The 21,606-nt window shown below is 56.8% G+C and overlaps 1 protein-coding gene across 1 annotated transcript in view; it reads right to left on the reverse strand.

Moving 5' to 3' along the window:
* Positions 1–21,606, reverse strand: part of SEMA7A (semaphorin 7A (John Milton Hagen blood group)) — a 38,548-nt gene that overhangs the window by 2,398 nt on the left and 14,544 nt on the right. Inside the window, exons 2-13 of the mRNA XM_054388021.1 lie at positions 15,017–15,150; positions 13,335–13,385; positions 12,189–12,284; positions 11,706–11,790; positions 10,884–10,994; positions 8,575–8,714; positions 7,017–7,195; positions 6,620–6,728; positions 5,339–5,537; positions 2,586–2,701; positions 1,318–1,469; positions 64–131 (exon numbers count right to left, since the gene is read on the reverse strand). Of these exons, the coding sequence (XP_054243996.1) occupies positions 64–131; positions 1,318–1,469; positions 2,586–2,701; positions 5,339–5,537; positions 6,620–6,728; positions 7,017–7,195; positions 8,575–8,714; positions 10,884–10,994; positions 11,706–11,790; positions 12,189–12,284; positions 13,335–13,385; positions 15,017–15,150 (1,440 nt within the window). The remainder of the gene's footprint in view (positions 1–63; positions 132–1,317; positions 1,470–2,585; positions 2,702–5,338; positions 5,538–6,619; positions 6,729–7,016; positions 7,196–8,574; positions 8,715–10,883; positions 10,995–11,705; positions 11,791–12,188; positions 12,285–13,334; positions 13,386–15,016; positions 15,151–21,606) is intronic.

Raw genomic sequence — 21,606 nt, forward strand, 5'->3', positions numbered from 1 at the left:
GGTGACCCTGCTCCAAACCCCTCCCCAGAGAGAGGACCTCCAAGCCCCAGACTTTTACCTTACCTTCCTTCACATCTTCCTTTTGGCACTTTCCTCCCCAGGGGTCCAGGTTCAGGTTCTGAAGCACCTCCCTGGCAGATGGGAATAAGAATGAACACCATGAGGGAAGCAGCACTTCAGGGTTAGGAAAGGAATCACTCCTCCCCCATGTGCTGGATCAGATAAGGTAGAAAAAAAGCTTCACCCACCTGCTGCTCTCTGGGGCATGGATCACACACAGCCCACACACCTCCACTCAGAGGGTGCCAAATGTGACACCCAGCAGCTCAATTTGCTTTTGGTAGTGTCACACAGAATCATAGAATTGTCAGAGTTGGAAGGGACCTCAAGGCTCAGCCAGTCCCAACCCCCCTGCCATGGGCAGGGACACCTCACACTACAGCAGGTTGCTCACAGCCACATCCAGCCTGGCTGCAAAAACCTCCAGGGATGAGGCTTCCACCACCTCCCTGGGCAACCTGTGCCAGTGTCTCACCACCCTCCTGGGGAAGAATTTCTTCCTAACATCCAACCTGACTCTCCCCACTTCTAGTTTTGCTCCATTCCCCCCAGTCCTATCACTCCCTGACACCCTCAAAAGTCCCTCCCCAGCTTTCTTGGAGCCCCCTTCAGATCCTGGAAGGCCACAAGAAGGTCTCCTGGGAGCCTTCTCCTCTCCAGACTGAACAACCCCAACTCTCTCTGTCTGTCCTCCCAGGATAGGAGCTCTAGCCCTCTGCTCATCCTCATGGTCTCTTCTTGCACAGAACAGGTGACAGGGCAAGAGGAAACAGCCTCAAGTTGTGCCAGGGGAGGATCAGGTTGGATATTAGGAACAATTCCTTCCCAGAAAGGGTTGTCAAGCCCTGGAACAGGCTGCCCAAGGAGGAGGGGGAGTCCCCATCCCTGGAAGCTGTGAATGTGGTGGAGTCCCCATCCCTGGAGGGAGTGAAGATGATGGAGTCCCCGTCCCTGGAGGGAGTGAAGATGATGGAGTCCCCGTCCCTGGAGGGAGTGAATCTGGTGGAGTCCCCACCCCTGGAGGGAGTGACAATGATGGAGTCCCCACCCCTGGAGGGAGTGACAATGATGGAGTCCCCACCCCTGGCGCAGGTGGCTCCGAGGGAAGCAGTTCAGCAGCAGCCGCGGGACTGTGAGCTCTTGGAGGATGACCTCCAAGGTCTCTCCCGAGCTCAGCAGCTGTGTGGCTGCGAGGTGTGGGCAGTTCTGCTATGCTGGAGGGGGCGGGGGCAGAGCAGGGCCGTGGGTGCCACCTACCGACGCAGGTAGACCGACTGGCAGGTGCCGTTGAGCCAGCCGCAGTAGGGGTCCCTGGCCAGCAAGCAGCTGTCACACCTGGCGCGGTACAGCCGGCACAGGTCCATGGGGATCTCCACCACCTTCCTGCTGGAGCCAACGTAGAGCATGGCCTGCAGGAGGAGGGAAGCAGAGGGGCTGACCACCGAGGGAAGTCGCCACGGACGGAGCGGGACAAAGGCGACAGGATGTCAATAAAGCACCGCTGGATGCGGGAAGGAAAAGAGGGAGGGGGCTGACCGATCCCCGGGGGCTGGGCGATCCCTGGGGGCTGACCGATCCCCGGGGGCTGGGTGATCCCCGGGGGCTGGGCGATCCCCGGGGGCTGGGCGATCCCCGGGGGCTGGGCGATCCCCGGGGGCTGATTGCCAGCATGAAGCTCCCTTCCTTCCCTGTAGCAGCCTGCTTCTGCTGGCTGTGCTGACCTTGGCTGCATGGCTTTGTGCTAAGTATCAGAGGATTGTCAGGGTTGGAAGGGACCTCAAGGCTCAGCCAGTCCCAACCCCCTGCCATGGGCAGGGACACCTCACACTACAGCAGGTTGCTCACAGCCACATCCAGCCTGGCTGCAAAAACCTCCAGGCATGAGGCTTCCACCACCTCCTAACAAGCTCTGCTCTTCTCTTTCCTTTGCCCCCTGTGCAGGGGGGAAGGAAGGCAGCAGGGAAAGGGAAGCTGTTGCCAACCCCCTGCTTTGGTCCAGGGGGGAGCTCTTGTGGTTGTTTATAAATTGTAAATCTAGGTAAACCTTGCATATTTTGTACATATTCCTTGCATTCCATGTTTCTAGGTTGCAGTTGTGTTTGGAAATAAAGCTTCAATTGCTTTCTAACTGTGCTGGTCTGGCAATTTTATGTTTGGGGTGGGGGGAGTAGGGGGAATTTCAGCCCACCACAGTTCCCAGTGTTACCTTCCAGGCCCCTAGCACTTCCCCCTGTGGCTTCACTGGGATACCAAGGTGGGGATTTCACCCAGGGAGCCATCAGCCACCTTCTTCCCTGCCTTCCAGAGGAGAAGAGGTGTCTGAAAAGCTCCACTGCCCTCAGAGACTCACCCAGGATGGGGACATCAGCCCAGCTACAAGATTCCTCCCACCCAAACCCCACCCAAGGCTCCTTCCAGATCCCAGAGCTGTCATTAAGCCATCAGTTCCTGCCCCCCTGCTGCCTGATTCTAAAGCTCCAGCCAGACCCAGTCTTTTCCTCTGCATGGAGCAGGCAGAGACCCACCCTTTTGTGGTCCAGGATCATGGACTGGATTTGGTCCTTCTTTGGGAAGACCTGGAGCTCCATGATGTTCTGCACCCCATCTGGCAGCTCCACGATCTTGTGGATGGATCCCTTGTCTAGAAAGGAAACAGAATCTCAGAATGGGCTGGCTTGGAAGGGACCTCCAAAGCTCATCCAGCCCAACCCTCTCTGCAGGCAGCAGGGATATCCTCCACTGGTTCAGGCTGCCCAGAGCCCTGTCCAGCCTCATCTTGAATATCTCCAGGGATGGAGCCTCAACCACCTCCCTGGGCAACCTGTTCCAGTGTTCCATTACCCTCATGGCGCAGTTTGTTCCTAACATCCAATCTCAATCTGCTCTGCTCTAGTTTGAGGCCATTGCCCCTGGTCCTGTCCCTGCAGGCCTTTATAAGGTCTCTCTCCCTCCTTGCTGATCAGATTGGATGTTAGGAAGAAATTCCTCCCCAGGAGGGTGGTGAGACTGGAACAAGTTGCCCAGGGAGGTGGTGGAAGCCTCATCCCTGGAGGTTTTTGCAGCCAGGCTGGATGTGGCTGTGAGCAACCTGCTGTAGTGTGAGGTGTCCCTGCCCATGGCAGGGGGGTTGGGACTGGCTGAGCCTTGAGCTCCCTTCCAACCCTGACAATTCTGTGATTCTATCACAGAGTCACAGGATGATAGGAGTTGGAAGGGAGCTCAGGAGAAGGTGGAGTCCAGCCCCCACAGAAGAGAAGGGCTGCAGGCAGGGGTGGAGAAAGCAGGCAGAGGACCAGCGCTCTCCATGGCAGGCAATACCCACCCTGCAGAGCCAGGCTGGGCTGGGTGCCTGAACCAGGCCACCCAGAGAAGACAGAACCTTTGTGAGCAGGAAATCATCTGCTCTGCTTAGGAAATCATCCCCTAGACAATGGTGCTCCTCACAGCAGAGTCTTGTCACCCTCCCAGCCCAGAGCCACGAGGGACCCATTGCCAGGCACCCTTTGGGATCCAGCTGTGCCTTGCTTTCATCAGGCTCAGCACGAAACCCCAACTGCTCTGCAGCTCTGCCTTGATCCCTCTGGCCTGAGCCTCATCCCACCACCTGCCTAAGGCTCAGGCTTAGCTAGGGGCTTTGCCTTTCTAGTTTCCTGCTGAAACCAACTCCCCTCCCCAGTTAGATGACTCCAAACTGGTGATTTAAGCAAGTAAGTCAGCAGGCTGGAGGGGTGGAAAGGCAGATCCTGAGGGAACAGGGCTCAGGAACGCTCATCCTCCACCCTCTTGTAGCACTGGCATGGTTTTTCCTTCTCCAGGCACTCCCTTCCCGACCATCAGCCAGGGGGAGGTGAAGATGTGATCCCAGGCCAGGCAGGGATCAGGATCCCCCCAGGAGCTGGCTCCTGCCAAGCCCTGCATCTTGGTGCAGCTCCCTGGCAGGACTCTGCAAGGCGTTAGCTGCGCTTCATCTTAGACTTTGGGGAGCAAGATCAGACCCATCTGAGCATGTGTGGGCCCTAATCTCACCCAGGCCACCTACAGAGAGCCAGCTGCAGTTTTTTTAATCACAGATTAGGAAGCAAAAGCCCCAGAAAGCTCCTCCAACAAGTGCCAGTGAACAAATCCCAGCTCAGTGCAGATAAAGGCAGGAGCGGAGCTGTAGGGAGCAAGCCCAGGGAGGCAGACAGGCAGGAGAGGGATCATAAAATGGTTTGGGTTGGAAGTGACTTTAAAGATCAGCTGGTTCCAGCTCCCTTTGTCATGGGCAGGAACACCTTCCACCAGAGCAGCTTGCTCAAAGCCTCATCCAGCCTGGTCTCAAACACTTCCAGGGACGAGGTGTCCACCACTCCTCTGGGCAGCCTGTTCCAGTCTCTCACCACCCTCAGACTAAAGAACTTCTCTCTAATGTCTGCTCTGCTTTAGTTTCAAACCATTGTCCCTCATCCTGTCACTCCAAGCCCTTGTCAAAAGTCCCTCCCCAGCTCTCCTGGAGCCCTTTCAGGTACTGCTCTAAGGTCTCCCTGGAGCCTTCTCTTCTCCAGGCTGAACAGCTCCAACTCCCTCAGCTTCTCCTCGTAGGAGAAGTGCTCTACCCCTCTGGTCATCTTTTTGGCCCTCTCTGAGACTTTTTGGCCAAGAGGTAAACAGCCACACAGCTCTCCTGCTCTTTAGGTGATGGCATCGTGGAGGCTTGGTCTGCAGCTCTGGGGCTGGACCTTTGCACCTTCTGGGCAGCAAGCAGCTGCACTGCACAGGAACCAGGCAGCCTGACTCAGCTCATCAACCTTCTGTGCTCCATCCTGTTCACCTGCAGCTGAATTGCCTTGGCCCAGCTCCACAGCAGCTCCAGATGTCCCAGAGCCTGTCATCAGCTGGATGTGACCCTAGCCAGAGGTGCTTGACCTCACAGGAAGCCTGAGCTGCTGGCACCAGAGCAAAGCAGGTGCAGCAGGGGGTGACCGAGTGGGTCCCTCCTCCACAAAAGATTTCTGCTTGACAGTGCCCCTGGGGAGGGGTTGGGTGACCTCTACCTTGCTCTAAAAACACTCAGCCAGGCTGGGAACACAGCCTCTTGCTCTGCTCCACACTGGGAGTCTCACCTGCTTCCTCTTGGCTTCACCAAATGGCTTGAGTTGGAAAGGCCCTCAAAGATCTCCTAGTGCCAACCCCCCTGCCACGGGCAGGGACACTTCCCACCAGCCCAGGCTGCTCACAGCAAGGGTTCCCTGCCCTCAGGCACACCTTGAGGCAGCCCAAAGGGGATGGTGCCCAGTACCTGTGGCCAGATAGAGGACGTTGTAGCGGCGTCCATCCCCCGCGGCCACCTCGTGCACCCCGATCCTCTGGTAGCGGTGCTTGTTGTGGAACAAGGGGCTCTTGGTGGGGGACAGGGGCTCCACACGCTCCTCCACCTCGGGGTGGCTGTCTGCTATCTTGAAGGTCTCACTGGGGGTGTGCTGCCCAGAGGAAACACACTGCAGGAAGAGGGGAGAGAAGCCACCCTCCCGTCAGACAGGTCGCTGAAGGGGAGGTTCCGGGCAGGGCAGCCTGGCACGGTGCACGAGCCTGCCCCGGGGGCAAACACAAGCCCTGGGGCTGCTCTGACCATGCCTGGGCCAGCTCCTGCCAGCCACCTGCCCTGCAGAAGGCACACTTTAGGAAGGTGGCCCATTCCAAGGGCAATCTGTCTGTCTGGGAAGAACTTCCTGCTAAGATCAAGTCTAAACTTCCCCCTGGCACAGCTTGAGAACCCTATCTAATCAACCAGACCATGGCACTGAGTGCCTCACCCAGGCTCTGCTTAAACACCTCCAGGGATGCTGACCCTACCACCTGCCTGGGCAGCCCAGCCCAATGGCCAACCTCTCTGTCTGGGAAGAACTTCCTTCTAAGATCAAGTCTAAACTTCCCTCTGCACAGCTTGAGGCTGTGTCCTCTTGTTCTGCTGCCTGGGAGAAGAGCCCAACCCCCACCTGGCTGCAGCCACCATTCAGGGAGTTGTAGAGAGCAATGAGGTCTGCCCTGAGCCTCCTCTTCTCCAGGCTGAACACCCCCAGCTCCCTCAGCCTCTCCTCACAGGGCTGTGCTCCAGACCCCTCCCCAGCCTCATTGCCCTTCTCTGGACACCTTCCAGCATCTCAATGTCTGTCTTAAGTTGAGGAGCCCAGAACTGGACTCAGGGCTCCAGGTGTGGTCTAAGCAGTGCTGAGCACAGGGCAGGATGAGTTCCCTGCTCCTGCTGGCCACACTATGCCTGATGCAGGCCAGGATGCCATTGGCCTTCTTGGCCACCTGGGCACACTGCTGGCTCATGTTCAGGTGCCTGTCAACCAGTACCCCCAGGTCCCTTTCTGCCTGGCTGCCCTCCAGCCACTCCAACCCCAGCCTGGAGCACTGCATGAGGTTGTTGTGGCCAAAGTGCAGAATCTGGCACTTGGACCTGTTGGATGCCATCCTGTTGGACTCTGCCCATCTGCCCAGCCTGGCAAGAGCCCTCTGCAGAGCCCTCCTACCCTCCAACAGACCCACACCTGCCCCCCAGCTTGGTGTCACTTACCTGCCCAGGCTTGATCTCTGGGTTGGGACCATTATAGCCTTTGAGTCTGGAGGTCTGAAACACTTTGTCAATGTCCTCAAAGGAATAGACACAAACAGCAGAGCTTCCCCTGTGGGCAAGGAGACAAAGAAAAGGTTTCAGGGAGACAAAAGTTTCAGGGAGGCAAAGAGAAGGTTTCAGGGAGACAAAAGGTTCAGGAAGACAAAGAGAAGGGTTCAGGGAAGCAAAGAGAAGGTTCAGGGAGATATCAGGCACCACCCCTACAGCCAGGGCACAGCCACGGGCATCATGCCATTACTGATAGCATCCTCTGTGGGTCTCCAGGTGCTTGCCAGAGGGGCTGAAGGGCTGGAGGAAGGGATGTGAGCCATGGGACAGGCTCTGCAGAGTCCCTCACCAGGTGTTTGTGAAGAGGCCATAGACTTTGGAGCGGCGCCAGTCCCTCGCCGGGACGAAGAAGACATCCTGCAGCCAGTTGAAGTTGCCCTTGGTGACTGGGTCAACACAAATCAAAGTGGCCTTCAGGAAGGTGGTCCACTTGGAAGCAGAGAGTGAACTGGTTCCCCCTTTATCTTCCTAAGGGAAAAGGGAAGAGGGAGTCAGGGTTTGGCAGAGATGAAGGCAAAGTCGTCGTCCCCGCCCTGGCCCCTTGTCTGGCATCCTGGATGGATAACTGGGAGGTGCTCCAGAGGGGTGTTTGATGCTGGTCACTGCAGCAATCATGTTGGAGAGTTAGATAATACTTGGACTTGATGAGCTACTCCACACTGGTGAGACCCCACCTGGAGTACTGTGTCCAGTTCTGGAGCCCCTCGTAGAGGAAATATCTGGAGGTGCTGGAATGTGTCCAGAGAAGGGCCACAAGGATGAGCAGAGGGCTGGAGCTGCTCTGCTGATCCTTGAGGTCCCTTCCAACCCTGCTCAGGGGACAAAGGAAAGAGAAGAGCAGAGCTTGTTAGGAGGACCTCATTCTTGGAGGTCTTTAAGGCCAAGCTGGAGGTGGCTGTGAGCAACCTGCTGTAGTGTGAGGTGTCCCTGCCCATGGCAGGGGGGTTGGGACTGGCTGAGCCTTGAGCTCCCTTCCAACCCTGACAATTCTGTGGAGCTGGAGCTCCTCTCCTATATGGACAGACAGAGAGTTGGGGTTGTGTAGTCTGGAGAAGAGAAGGCTCCCAGGAGACCTTCTTGTGGCCTTCCAGGATCTGAAGGGTGCCACAAGAAAGCTGGGGAGGGACTTTTGAGGGTGTCAGGGAGTGATAGGACTGGGGGGGAATGGAGCAAAACTAGAAGTGGGGAGATTCAGATTGGGTGTTAGGAAGAAATTCTTCCCCATGAGGGTGGTGAGAGCCTGGCACAGGTTGCTCAGGGGGGTGGTGGAAGCCTCATCCCTGGAGGTTTTTGCAGCCAGGCTGGATGTGGCTGTGAGCAACCTGCTGTAGTGTGAGGTGTCCCTGCCCATGGCAGGGGGGTTGGAACTGGCTGAGCCTTGAGCTCCCTTCCAACCCTAACAATTCCATGATTCTATGATCTTTGGTCAGGCACTGGAGTAGGCTGCCAAGGGAGGTGGTGGAGTTGCCATCCCTGGAGGTGTTCAAGAAATGTGTGGCCATGGCACTTGGGGACAGGGTTGAGTGGGCTTGGTGATGTTGGGTTGACAGTTGGACTTGATGACTTTAGAGTTCTGTTCCAACCAGAACAATTCTGTGGTTCAAGGTCTTTTCCCCCACAAATGACTCTGTGATCCCAGTGGGACAGAACAGGGCTTGCTCTCCTCTGGGGGCAAGCTGGGAGACAGGTCAAAGGACATGGCCATACCCACACAAACTCTGTGGCAGAGGAGAGAACTAAGCTAAAGGGGCCCAACCACGAGCTGACACCTCTAAGCTGAGGAGGGGTGTCCATTTCTCCCCCCTGTACCACTCCTGCCTCCCCACCACACACTGTCCCCATGGTACCTTACACAGCTGGGCCACTCGGGAGATGTTCCTGGGAGCCTCAGGACTCTTGTCTGGGTTATCTTCACGGAAGAAGTAGTAAATCTTGTCCTGGTGAGGCTCTTCATGCCTTAAGGTGGTGGCTTTGACAAACTGAGGGTCTGGAAAGGGAAGTGAGGCATCAGCAAACCTTGGCTGAAGACACAGGTTTCGTATGAAAAGCCCTCGCGTGCCCTGCAGCTGCCCACAGGCCCCCAGCCAAGAGGAGGAGCCACAAAGACCATCTGGGCTCCAGGCAGAGGCCAGCTCCAAGCCCATCCTCTACCCCTGCCCAACCAACAACTGCTCCTCACGTGCCACCTTCCCAGTGGACTGCCCTTCCTCTCCCTCCTGCCCTTCCTCTCCCTCCTGCCCAGCTCCACACCCCCAACTCCTTTTGAAGGCCAAGTCTCCAGAGCCTGGAGAAGCCTGGGGCTGCTTAGCAGCAGAGGAAACCTTCTCCCTCTCCTTGTGCAGAAGAGATGCAATGACACAAGAGGCTGTCCTTGGTGGGGACAAGTTGTTTGTGCCTGCTGTGGAAAACCCAATGACGTTCTTCCTATTAAAACCACCATGGCCACAAAGGGCATCCCCAGCAGCAGCAGCAGCAGAGTCCCTCTGAGCATCATTAGTTGGTGTCCCTCTGGCAGGGAGCTCTTGGGATTGGCCTCACAGCTCTCAGTCTACCAGGCTGGTTTGCTGGAGTCTTGGTTTCACCCCTCCCCAGCCCTGCATGAAGAAGTCCTCTCGTGCCCTGGTGTCACTTGATTTGATTTTGTTGATTTTGTTGTTCCACTATCTCCCATTCCCACTGGCACTGCACTGGGAAGGCCTCCTGGGGTGCATCAAGAAGAGTGTGGCCAGCAGGCTGAGGGAGGTTCTCCTTCCCCTCTACTCTGCCCTGGTGAGGCCACATCTGGAGCATGGTGTCCAGTTGTGAGCTCTCCAGTTCGAGACTTGCTGGAGAGGGTACAGCAAAGGGCTACAAAGCTGCTGAGGGCAGTGGAACACCTCTGTGATGAGGAAAGGCTGAGAGGATTGGGGCTTGGTAGTCTGGAGGAGAGAAGGCTGAGGGGGAGGTCTCATCAGTGCTGATGCGTGGGTGCCAGGAGGCCAGGGCCAGGCTCTTTTCAGTGGTGCCCAGTCACAGGCCAAGGGGCAGTGGGCACAAACTCCCACATAAGAAGTTCCACCTAAACACAAGGAGGAATTTCTTGACTTGGAGGGTGGTGGAGCACTGGAACAGGCTGCCCAGAGTGCTGGTGGAGTCTCCATCTCTGGAGAGATTCTAAACCCAGCTGGATGTGTTCCTGTGTGACCTTCTCTAGGTCAAGCTGCTCTGGCAGGGGGGGTTGGACTTGATGACCTTCAGAGGTCCCTTCCATCCCTACCATCCTGTGACTCTGAGATTCTCTGTAAGCAGCTGATGGAAAACTGAGGAGGGTCCTTTCTTCTCTTCCCCACCCTGCACATTTCTCTCTCAAGCTGTGCCGCTGGCTGGGGATGTGGAAAGAGTTACTGCCTGGAGTGGAAGTTGTCCTTCCTGTTTCCAGCCCAGCAGGGCAGCTGATTGGCATCTTTACATAACCATGTTTCCTTCCAGCATCTGACAGGGCACTTGCCACCCATTTCTCTCCATTTCCCCATCTCCTCACCCTCAGCAAGAGGAACTCCCTCATCAGCTCTTGTTTTGTCCCAGAAGCAAAGAGTTGAAATCTCCCCAGCTGGCAGCAGGAGAGCTGGAAGGGAGCTGCTGGATCCCTCCTCACCAGCACTGAGGATGGGCAGCAGGGGAAGGGGAGCAGGGGAAGGGGAGCAGGGGAAGGGGAGCAGATCAGCCCTTCCAGGAAAGGAAAGCTGGAGAGGGACCTTTTATAACTGATAGGGCAAGGGGCAATGGTTTGACACCAGAGCAGGAGAGGTTTAGATTGGACTTTAGGAAGAAGTTCTTTACTATGAGGGTGGGAAGGGTTGCCCAGAGGAGTTGTGGAAGCCTCACCCCTGGAAGTGTTTAAGACCAGGCTGGGTGAGGTTTTGAGCAAGCTGGTCTAGGTGTCCCTGCCCATGGCAGGGGGTTTGGAACTGGATGATCTTGAAGGTCCCTTCCAACTCAATCCGCTCCGTGGTTCCCACAGCTCCTCAGGTGTGACCAAACCCAAGCCGGGCAGAAAGGATGCAGCCCTCCTTTGGGGGTGTTCCTATGTATTTCTGCCCCCCAGCTGTGGACTGAGAGAAGCCAATTTGCCTAGCTGGGTGGGTGCTGGGCCTTCAGGATGTGGCCCAATACTCACTCTGCATCACTGTGTCGCTGGTGTAGAGCTCCCCCCCGCCCCTGACGCGCCGGAACCGCGGTATCTTGCCGTTCTGCTGGCTCTTCTTGATGGTGGAGTAGATGTCAGCACCTGGGGGGAGAGGAGGGCTCATTCCTGGTGGGCTCTTGCCACAGGGAGCAGAAGGGTTTTGTGGGAGGGGGGAAAAAATAAGCAAGAAGTCTCTGGATGCAAAGAGTCATAGAGGTGGTGCACAGAGGTCAAGAGACTCAGTCCTTGGTGCTCAGTGCTGAGCAGGCCTGGGAGGACTCCTTCAGTTCTTTTCCTTAAGGAGTGGGCAGAGGGAGATCCTCATCTGTCCCTCTGCCAGGTCCAGAGCAGTGGAGTGACTGCAGGACCCTCCTTCCCCCATGGTTCCCATTCCATTCTGCCCTCCCTCACAGGGACTCAAGCCCATGCCCTAGGCAGGAACAACCAGCCTGGTGCCATGCTCTGTCCTAAAGGATGTGTTGAATTCACAATTCAACAAGGCAAGAGCAGGAAGCATCCAGGTCAGAGGGAGCAGAGAGCCTAAGCTCTTGAAGTAGCCTCAAGCTTCTGCTATGGGGAGCCCAGAAGTGCAGACAGAACTCCAGCTGAGTGGCCTCCAGCTGTGGCCTCACTCAGGCAGAGCAGAGCAGGAGGAGAACCTCCCCCAACCTGCTGGTCACCCTCTTCTCACTGCACCTCAGGAGACCATTGACCTTCTTGGCCACGAGGGCACACTGGTGGCTCATGGTGAGCTTGCAGCACTCCCAGGTCCTGCACAGCACCAGGGATGGAGGTTTGAGCAGCAGGACTTACCATCAACCACCACCAGGGTGTTGGAGTCAGGGGTGAAGGGTGCAATGCCTCTCCCATCCCACGGAGTGCTCTCCTTCCTCTGTGTCTGGGAAAGGACAGCAACAACCCCTTAGAAGGGTGCTCAGTGCAGGGCAGCCAGGTGCCCACACCCAGCCCCTAAGGCAGGAGGAAAGCAGCTCTCCTGGGCTGGCACAGCCCAAAGGAGGGCAGGGCAGAGGAGGCAGGGCCCCTGCTGCAGGCAGGAGGTGACAAGAGGGGAGCTGTGACAAGAGGGGAGCTGTGACAAGAGAGCACAGAGGTGGCACATGCAGACCTCTGCCATCTGGGCTCTCACAGCAAGCAGCTCAAGGAAGGTGGCAGTTGGGTGTTTTGGAGCAGCCCAAGAAGGAAGAGGGGGGAGGTCAGGGAAGCATTTGAGAGACGGAGAGAGCACAAAACAAAGCAGGGAGAGCCTTGGTCCCAGCTCAGGTGGCCACAGCATACCAAGTTCCAGCAGGTGGGAGCGCAGGCACCGGTGCCACAGACTAACATCACATCTCCATACTTCTCCACCAAGGTGAGGTAATTCTTATTGTCCTCCTGCAGCAGAAAGGAGAGGAGCATGAGCAAGATGGCAGAGCACAGCCCCACAGCTCCACTCCCAGCATCCCAGTGTGGTGAGGGTTGCAAGGGACCTCTGGAGCTCACCCAGTCCAACCCCACTGCCAAAGCAGGGCACCCACAGCAGCCTGCCCAGCAGCACAATGCCCAGGGAGGGTTGGCATCTCTCCAGAGAAGGAAACTCCACAACCTCTCTGTGCAGCCTGCTCCAGGGATCCAGCACCCTCACACCAAACAAGTTTTTTCTCTTCAGATGCAACCTCCTGGGTTCCAGTTTGTGCCCATTGCTCCTTGTGCTGTCCCTGGGCACCACTGACAAAGAGTCTGGCCCCAGCCTCTTGCCCCCCACAGCTCCTTCAGCTCTTGCTGAGCATTGCTCAGCTCCCCTCTGGGGCTGCTCTTCTGCAGGCTCTCAGCCTTTGCTCCTCACAGAGCTGCTCCAGGTCCCTCAGCATCTTTGTAGCCTCCCCTGGACTCTCTCCAGCAGTTCCCTGTCTCCTGGAGAGCCCAGAATTGGATCCAGTTCTCCACATGTAGCTTCCCTAAGGCAGAGTAGAAGGGGAGGAGAACTCCCTTGACCTGCTGGCCACACTCTTCCTCAAGCACCCCAGCTGACCATTGGCCTCCTTGGCCATGAGGGCACACTGCTGTACCATTAATAACTTGCTCCCCACCAGCACTCCCAGCTCCTTCTCCACAGAGCTGCTCCCCAGCAGGTCCCCCCTCCCCTGTCCTGCTGCAGGAGGCTGTTCCTCCCCAGGTACAGAACCCTACACCTGCCCTTGTTGAACCTCATGAGGTTCTCCTCCACCCAAGCCTCCAAGCCCACAGCACCACCAAGCACACTGCCATATGGCTTCCTGGCTTTTCCCATGGGTCTCAAAGCCAGAGGAGCTAACCAGTACCATCCCATCTGATCTGCTTCACGAGCCCTGGAGGTCTTCACCACGAGGAGCACACACAGCTCCTTCAACCCAAGTCCTCCAGCCCTCACCCAAGCACAGCTCTTCCACCACAGGTAGGACCTACCAAACTTCCAGGCATCATGCACTGGCCTTCATTTTTCACTGGGAATTCTTCCTAGGATAAAAGAGGAAGAGATATGCTTTAGGTCCTCCCCTCTCAAAGCCACCTGAGGCAGACTCCATGACCTCTCTTCACAGAGAAGCAGCAAAGGAAGCTCCTTGGTGAGAAGGTCGCTGAACACTGCATTGCAGCCCTTTTGCCCACCCCAGCATCTGAAAACCCTTGAGGAGGTTGGGTTGGGTCTCTCAGGTCCTCCAGGTGATGGCCACCTTGCCTCTGTCCAAGGACTCAGAAGAACTCCTCAGCTAGTCCAAGGACTCAGAGGAAGTTCTGAGCTTGTCCAAGGACTCAGAGTAGTCCTGAGCAGCTTTGGCTGCTGGAGAAGCTGGCATGGAGTCTTCTCGGAGTGACTGTGCAACTCCTTTGCTCTCCAAGCAGGGAAGGCAGCCAAGCTGTGCCAGCTAGCCTGGAGAGTCTCTGAAAGCCCTTGGGGAGCTTGGGCTGGGTCCTCAAGGTGATGAGAAGTGGGGATGCAGGCTGAAAGCAACAGGACAAAGCAGCCAACCTGGGCTGCTTCCCAGAGGAGCTTGGGAGAGGAGCTGGGGTGAGGAATTGGTGGTGTCCAAGGTGGACACAGGAACCACACTGCCCCTGGGAACAAGAAGGGAAGTTTCTGGGCCCAAACTTTAGCAAATGGCTTGCTTGAGAAGGACAAGAAGGGGTCATGAGAAAGGCAGCAGGGGAGGGAGGTCTTCCTGTTGTGTGCACTCAGTGCCTAGCTGGTCCAGAACTTCCTGCTTCTGAGGAAAGGGATGGGAAGAGAACTTAGAGAAGCACAGAATCATGGAATTGTCAGGCTTGGAAGAGACCTCAAGGCTCAGCCAGCTCCAACACCCCTGCCATGGGCAGGGACACCTCACACTACAGCAGGTTGCTCACAGCCACATCCAGCCTGGCTGCAAAAAACCTCCAGGGATGAGGCTTCCACCACCTCCCTGGGCAACCTCTGCCAGTGTCTCACCACCCTCATGGGGAAGAACTTCTTCCTAACATCCCCTCTCAGTCCCCTCCAGCCTAACCAGCCCCAGGGCTCTCAGCCTCTCCTCTCAGAGTCTGCTCCAGTCCCTTCAGCATCCTTGCAGCCCTCCCTTGGACTCTCTCCAGCACATCCCTGTCCCTCTTGAACTGGGGAGCCCAGAGCTGGATGCAATATTCCAGGTGAGGTCTCAGCAGGGCAGAGCAGAGGGGGAGAAGAACCTCCCTGGCCCTGCTGGCCACACTCCTCTGAATGCCCCCAGGACCCCATTGGCCTTCTTGGCCCCCAGGGCACACTGCTGACCCATGCAGAACTTGTTGTCCACCAGCACTCCCAGGTCCTGCTCCCCAGGGCTGCTCTCCAGCAGATCCCCTCCCAACCTGTGCTCCTGCAGTTTATTCCTCCCTCCCAGCTGCAGGACTCTGCACTTATCCTTGCTGAACCTCATTAGGTTCCTCTCTGCCCAGCTCTCTGCCTGTCCAGGTCTTGTTGCCTTTCTCAGGAGCTTCTCCAGCTTTCTGTTGCCCTCTCTCTGGACTTCCCAGCTGGATGTGGCAGACCCCAGATCCTTGCAGGCCTGACCTCACTGCTGGCAAAGATACTTTCTTAGGGGGCTGTGGGGCCAAAGCTGCCAGTGGAGGATCCTTACCGTGTAGTTCTCAGAGGTGGCAAAGTCGTAGTAGTAAAGCCTCCCCTCGCCCCCAATGTAGATGGCTGAGCTGTTTTCCTCGTGGTAGAAGACTGGGTACTTCTCACTCCTGGGCAGCACATACTCTTTCACACCTAGGGCCAGCACAGAGAAGACACTGGGTGAGAGAAACCAACTGCAGAGAGCATCCCCAGCCACCCCCCCAGGTCCCCTCCGCAGCCTCCGTGCAAGGACAGGGAGCTGGGAGCCCTGGATCAGAGCCAGGCAGGCAGGGGAAAAGGCAGTTCCCAGGCTCAGAGCTGAGCTATTCTCCCCTTGGCCCCAGGGGACATGAGAGCTGCACAATGGAGCCCTCACCCCCTCCCAGTCTGGCCCCCATGGCAGGGCTGGTGGTGGAGGAAGAGGAGGAGGGAGGGAAACTGGGCTGCAGGAGCTCTTGTAGGAGAGCAGAAGTTCAAAGTGACTTAGAACTGGCTCTAAACCCTCAGCAGGGTCCACCTCCTCGTGCCCACAGGGTAGGTCATGTCCTGCCAGCCACAGCCCAGCATCACATCTCTCCTCACCCACCTCCAGCATCATCCCCCTCAAGGGTGAGGGAGGGATGGCGATGGTTTGGAGCCTCCAGGCCAGAGCCCACGTGTGAAGGGAGCAGCAAAAGCCACAACTCATGACTTCCACCCCCTAGAAGTGAGATGCAAGACCTAGGACCCATGTCACAACCAGCTGCTGCAAATTGGAAGCTTTTCAGGCCCAGCTGGGAGGAAGCACTGCCTGCCCTCCCCTCTTTTCCTTCCTCTTTCACCTTCTGGCTTTTCCAGCCCCTCTTTCCTCTAAACAGCCTCCCTTCCCTTCCAGGTTGCAAGCTCAGGTGTGGGAGGCTGGCCCCACACCACAGCACAGTTGTGAGCAGCCTCCCTTGGGGCTTCTGCTGTCCTTCAGTGGGGTCTACTGGTCCTGCATCCTGTATCTGGGCAGCTTTGAGCAGCTGTGCTGGGGCCCAGCTCCACAGCAGGCTGCAACTCACATGCTCCAAGTGCCCTCCCTGTGGTGCTGGAGCAGGTCCAGAGAGGGGCAGCAAAGGTGGAGAAGGGTCCTGGGTGGACCTGGGGCAAGGTGGAGCTGGGGAATAGGTCTTGTGAGGAGCAGCTGAGGGACCTGAGGTGGTTTGGTCTGGGGAGGAAGGCACTGAGGGGAAACCTTCTGGCTCTCCACGACTCCCTCAAAGGAGGTTGGAGCCAGGTGGGTGCTGGTATCTTCTCCCTAGTGTCAAGTGATGGGATGACAGGAAATGGCCTCAGGTTGCTCCAGGCGAAGTTTAGGTTGGAGATTAGAAGAAATTTCTTCACTTGAAAGGGTTCTCAAGCACTGGAAGCATTTCAAAGAGGCAGAGATGTGGTGCTGAGGGCCATGGCAGAGTTAGAGAATGGCTGGACTGGATGATCTGAAAGGTCCTTCCCAACCCAGACAACTCCATGGTTCTATGATCCCACCCCAGCCTGCAGCAAAGGCAGGAGAGGGATGGCAGCGAGGGGAAGGGAAAGGTCTGGGAGCAGGCCTGCCCTGTGGCTTAGCCAGAGCAGGCTGTCTCCATCATTCCCTCTCTTCCCCTTCCCAGAGGAGAGGGAGCCTCTCTCCTGGCAAGTGCTGCTGCTCCCAGCCAGCCAGCCAAGGGCTGTGTCTGCCCCAGGAGCTGGCTGCCTGCACCAGACAGGCCATTAATCAGTGGCACGTGGCCCTCTCTATTTATAGGGGGCCACTTGGCAGGACAGCCAGAGGACAGCCAGAGGACAGCCCTTGCACAGCCCAGCACTCCACTCCCTCTGCCCCCAGCTCCCTGCACCCAGGCTCTGCAGAGCCTCAAGGACAGAAGGCTACTGAGAGGTCACCAGGGCTGCTCACTGCCTGCTCTGTCGGAGGCTTTCTCCTCCACTGTGCTGCTCACATCCCCCTGGGGGTCACAGAAGCATAGAATGGCTGGTTTGGAAAGTCCTTAAGATCATCAAGTCCAGCCAGAACCTAACTTCTACTTGCACATAACTGTTGGACCCTAAGCTCCTCACCCAGACCTCTTCTGAACACCTCCAGGGATGGTGACTCCACCACTGCCCTGGGCAAGCCTGTTCCAGGGTGGCTCACTGCACCTCAGCCACAAAGTGAGAGGATGGAGCCTCTGCCCTCCAGCCTGCAGCTTCTTACCAACACAGCACCTCCAGGGTGCCCTGCCCTGCCCTGAGGAGCTGCACGGCAGCACGGCAGGGGGGCAGCAGTTGGGATTCCACAGCCCAGAAAGCATGGCTGGGTGATGGTCCCTGTCCCCTCCTCAGCATGGCCATCCTGCCTCTGCCCAAGGACTCACTCACAGAAACTCCTCAGCTTGTCCAAGGACTCACTCACAGAAACTCCTCAGCTTGTCCAAGGACTCACTCAGAGAAACTCCTCAGCTTGTCCAAGGACTCACTCACAGAAACTCCTCAGCTTGTCCAAGGACTCACTCAGAGAAACTCCTCAGCTTGTCCAAGGACTCACTCAGAGAAACTCCTCAGCTTGTCCAAGGACTCACTCAGAGAAACTCCTCAGCTTGTCCAAGGACTCACTCACAGAAACTCCTCAGCTTGTCCAAGGACTCAGAGTAGTCCTGAGCAAGTGCTTTGGCTGCTGGAGAAGCTGGCATGGAGTCTTCTCGGAGTGACTGTGCAACTCCTTTGCTCTCCAAGCAGGGAAGGCAGCCAAGCTGTGCCAGCTAGCCTGGAGAATCTCAGCAGCCACAGCCTCAGCTTCTGCTTGCTGGGGAGAAGAGGACTTCTCCCCTTTCCACCACCCCTGGAGAATCTCAGCAGCCACAGCCTCAGCTTCTGCTTGCTGGGGAGAAGAGGACTTCTCCCCTTTCCACCACCCCTGGAGAATCTCAGCAGCCACAGCCTCAGCTTCTGCTTGCTGGGGAGAAGAGGACTTCTCCCCTTTCCACCACCCCTGGAGAATCTCAGCAGCCACAGCCTCAGCTTCTGCTTGCTGGGGAGAGGAGGACTTCTCCCCTTTCCACCACCCCTGGAGAGTCTCAGCAGCCACAGCCTCAGCTTCTGCTTGCTGGGGAGAAGAGGACTTCTCCCCTTTCCACCACCCCTGGAGAATCTCAGCAGCCACAGCCTCAGCTTCTGCTTGCTGGGGAGAGGAGGATTTCTCCCCTTTCCACCACCCCACTGCCTCACAGCTCTCTAAACATCCTTCTTGTCCCAACCTGCAGAGGAGAAATGCAACACTCCATGCACAGGGAAGCCCTTAAAGCCTTTCCTCCACCATCCAGCTACCACAACCCATCACCAGCACACCTCAGACAGGTCTGGCCAAACTTCAGCAACTTTTGCTCTGATTTTCAAGCCTCCAGCCCACAAATTTGCTGCTACTCCACTTGCAGCCGTGCCCCAACTCCTCCACCTCACCTTTTCTCCTAGCCCAGCCCTGTGTGCCCTTTGCTTTAGTTCTTAGCCCTTTTTCTTTAAGCTCCAGCTCTGAGAGCCATGGCAACCTGCAAGGACACCCTTCTGCTCCATGCAGCCAGAAACAAACAAGCCCAAAACAATAATTTGGTTGGCTCCAAAGTATTATTTATCCTACAGCTCCCCAGGAACCACACTGAATCACTAAGTGGAGAGTAAACAGCTCTGCAAGCCAAGGCCCAGGAGTGTGCTTGCAGCTCTGCTGCTGATTTAACTTGGTCTGGAGAATCACAGCACCATAGGAAGGCCTGGTTGGAAAAGACCTTAAGAGCATTGAGTCCAACCAGAACCTAACATCTCCCTGCACACAGCTGTTGGACCATGGCCCTCAGCTCCTCATCCAGACCTCTTTTAAACACCTCCAGGGATGGTGACTCCACCACTGCCCTGAGCAAGCCTGTTCCAGTCTGGGTCACTGCTTCCCTTCAGCCACAAAATGAGAGGCTGGAGTTGTGCCATGGCACAGGAAAAAAAAAAAGCCTCTGCCCTCCAGCCTGCAGCTCCTCCCCAACACAACACAACACCTCCAGGGAGCCCTTCCCTGCCCCACAGGGCTGCACAGCAGCAGGAGGGGGAGTCCAGCAGCTGTGCAGCAGGAGCAGGGAAGTGGTGGAGTCACCATCCCTGGAGGTGCTCAAAAGAGAGCCTTGGGAAGCTGTTTGTGTGAGCAGGTGCTGGGGTGCCTCTGCCTTGCCAAAGTGGCCCTCAGCCTCTGCTCTGCCTTGGGCAAGTGGTTTCTGGATGGAACACAGGAGGTTTCACTTGAACTTCTCTTTCAGCCCCTTCACTTTTGCTTCTCATTTAGCAGCCAACCCTGCACCCCCAGCCTGAGAGCTGGGGCTATAAATAGCTTTGAGAGGTGAGGATGACTTTGCAGAGGGCACCTCACGGCCCACAGGGTGGTTTGAAACTACAGCAGGGCAGGATGTCAGGAAGAAGTTCTGCACAATGAGGGCAGTGAAATGTTGGAACAGGTTGCCCAGAGATGTGGTGGAGACCCCACCTCTGGAGACATTCAAGCTCTAACTCCATGGGGCCCTGAGCAACCTGATCTAGTTGGACCTTCTTGTGGCCTGCCAGTATCTGAAGGGGGCTGCAAGAAAGCTGGGGAGGGACTTTTGAGGGTGTCAAGGAGTGACAGGACTGGGGGGGATGGGGAAAAAAGTACAAATGGGTAGGTTCAGATTGGAAGAAATTCTTCCCCAGGAGGGTGGTGAGAGACTGGCAGAGGTTGCCCAGGGAGGTGGTGGAAGCCTCATCCCTGGAGGTTTTTGCAGCCAGGCTGGAGATGGCTGTGAGCAACCTGCTGTAGTGTGAGGTGTCCCTGCCCATGGCAGGGGGGTTGGGACTGGCTGAGCCTTGAGCTCCCTTCCAACCCTGACAATTCTATGATTCTGTGTCCCTGCTGACTGCAGGGTGGGTTGGACAAGATGATCTCTGAGGGTCCCTCCTGACCCAATGCACTCTGTCATTCCATGACTATGTCCCCAAAAAGGACTCACACCCCTCCCAGCAAGCCCAAGGCTGCTTTTGACACTGCTCACTGCCCCTGGAAGGGGGAAGCATGACCCTGCCACCACCCTCCCTCTGAAATGGATCTCTGGAGCTCCAGAAGACACAGAGCTTATTCCCAGAGCTTATTCCCAGAGCCTCTCCAACCCCGCCGAGTCCCTGTGCCTGGCATTTGCTGCCAAGCCCCCAGCAGCCAGCAGCTCAATGGCACAATTGTCAATTGAAATGCTAACCCCGGGGCTGGGGAGGGGAGGGAGGCAGGGGAGAAAGAGCAGCTTTGTGCTCTGCACACAGCAGACTGGGGAGGAACAAGATGAAATGAGGGAGAAACGGGGAGCCCGCTGGGGCTCGGGAGGATGCCTGCAGGCTGAGGTAACAGAAGAGGAGGAGGAGGGAAAGGAAGAGGGAGATGCCCCTGGATGAGGTCCATAGAAGCAGAGGATGTCAGGGTGGAAGGGAGCTCAAGGATCCAAGCTTTAAGCCAAAAACATCCAAGTTAAGTCCAGCATCTTCACATGAGCCTCCAAAGGAGCTGGTCCCACACTCAAGCCTCTGCAGCACACACAGGATTCCTGGAAGAATCCCTGAACCCCAGCATGCTAGGGGGTGGAAGGGACCTCTGGGGATCACCCACTCCAACCCCCTGCCAAAGCAGGGCACCCACAGCAGCTTGTCCAGCAGCACAATGGCCGGGGGGGTTAGGACCTCTCCACAGAAGGAGGCTCCACAACCTCTCTGAGCTCCAGGCCTCCAGCACCTTCACAGCAAAAAAACAAAACAAAAACAAAAACAAAACCAAAAACAAACCAAAACTTTCTGCTCATCTAGAAGTCTCAGAGCACTTAGGAATCAAAAGAACCCTGACTCACAGACTCATGGGATCAGAATGGTGGGAGTTGGAAGGGACTTCTGGAGCTCACCCAGTCCAACCCTTCCTACCCAAGCAGGGCACACAGCAGCTTGCCCAGCAGCACAACGGCCAGGGGGAGTTGGGACCTCTCCAGGGAAGGAGGCTCCACAACCTCTCTGGGCACCTCCAGCACCCTCACACCAAAGAATTTTCTCCTCCTGTTGAGGTGGAACCTCCTGGGCTCCAGTTTGTGTCTGTGCTCAGAGCAACAGAGGAAGGAATCCTACTTCCCATCTGACAGGGTGGATCAGGATTGCCTCCCATCAAACCCAGCTCTGCTGACACACCCAAAGGCTCTTTGGCTCCCTTCTGGCTCCAGGAACACCCTCAGCAAACCCCTCAGACCCTGGGCAAAGCCTGGCCCTCCCCAGCACTGCTGCAAGGTGCTGGGTGGGGGGCTCCCAGAGCACCCTCAGAGCTTTGTGCAAGGGGGAAGCATGGCCCCAACCCCCAGAACAGATGTCCCAGGGGAGCAGCAGCCTGTGGGCGTGCAGGCTGGCTGCAGGCACGCTGAAGAACCCAGCTCTGAGGCTCCTGACTCAGCTCAGTCCTTCCTCCCTCCACGGTCTGGCAGTTGACTCCTGCATCCCAGACATGGCTTAGTCATCAGCTTGCAGGGCTCCCAGTATTTGGGTTTTTTTTTTTTTTTTTGGGGGGGGGGAGAAGGGGAGGAG

The sequence above is a fragment of the Indicator indicator genome, chromosome 16 (assembly GCF_027791375.1).
Source record: "Indicator indicator isolate 239-I01 chromosome 16, UM_Iind_1.1, whole genome shotgun sequence".
In the NCBI taxonomy this organism is placed as follows: domain Eukaryota; kingdom Metazoa; phylum Chordata; class Aves; order Piciformes; family Indicatoridae; genus Indicator; species Indicator indicator.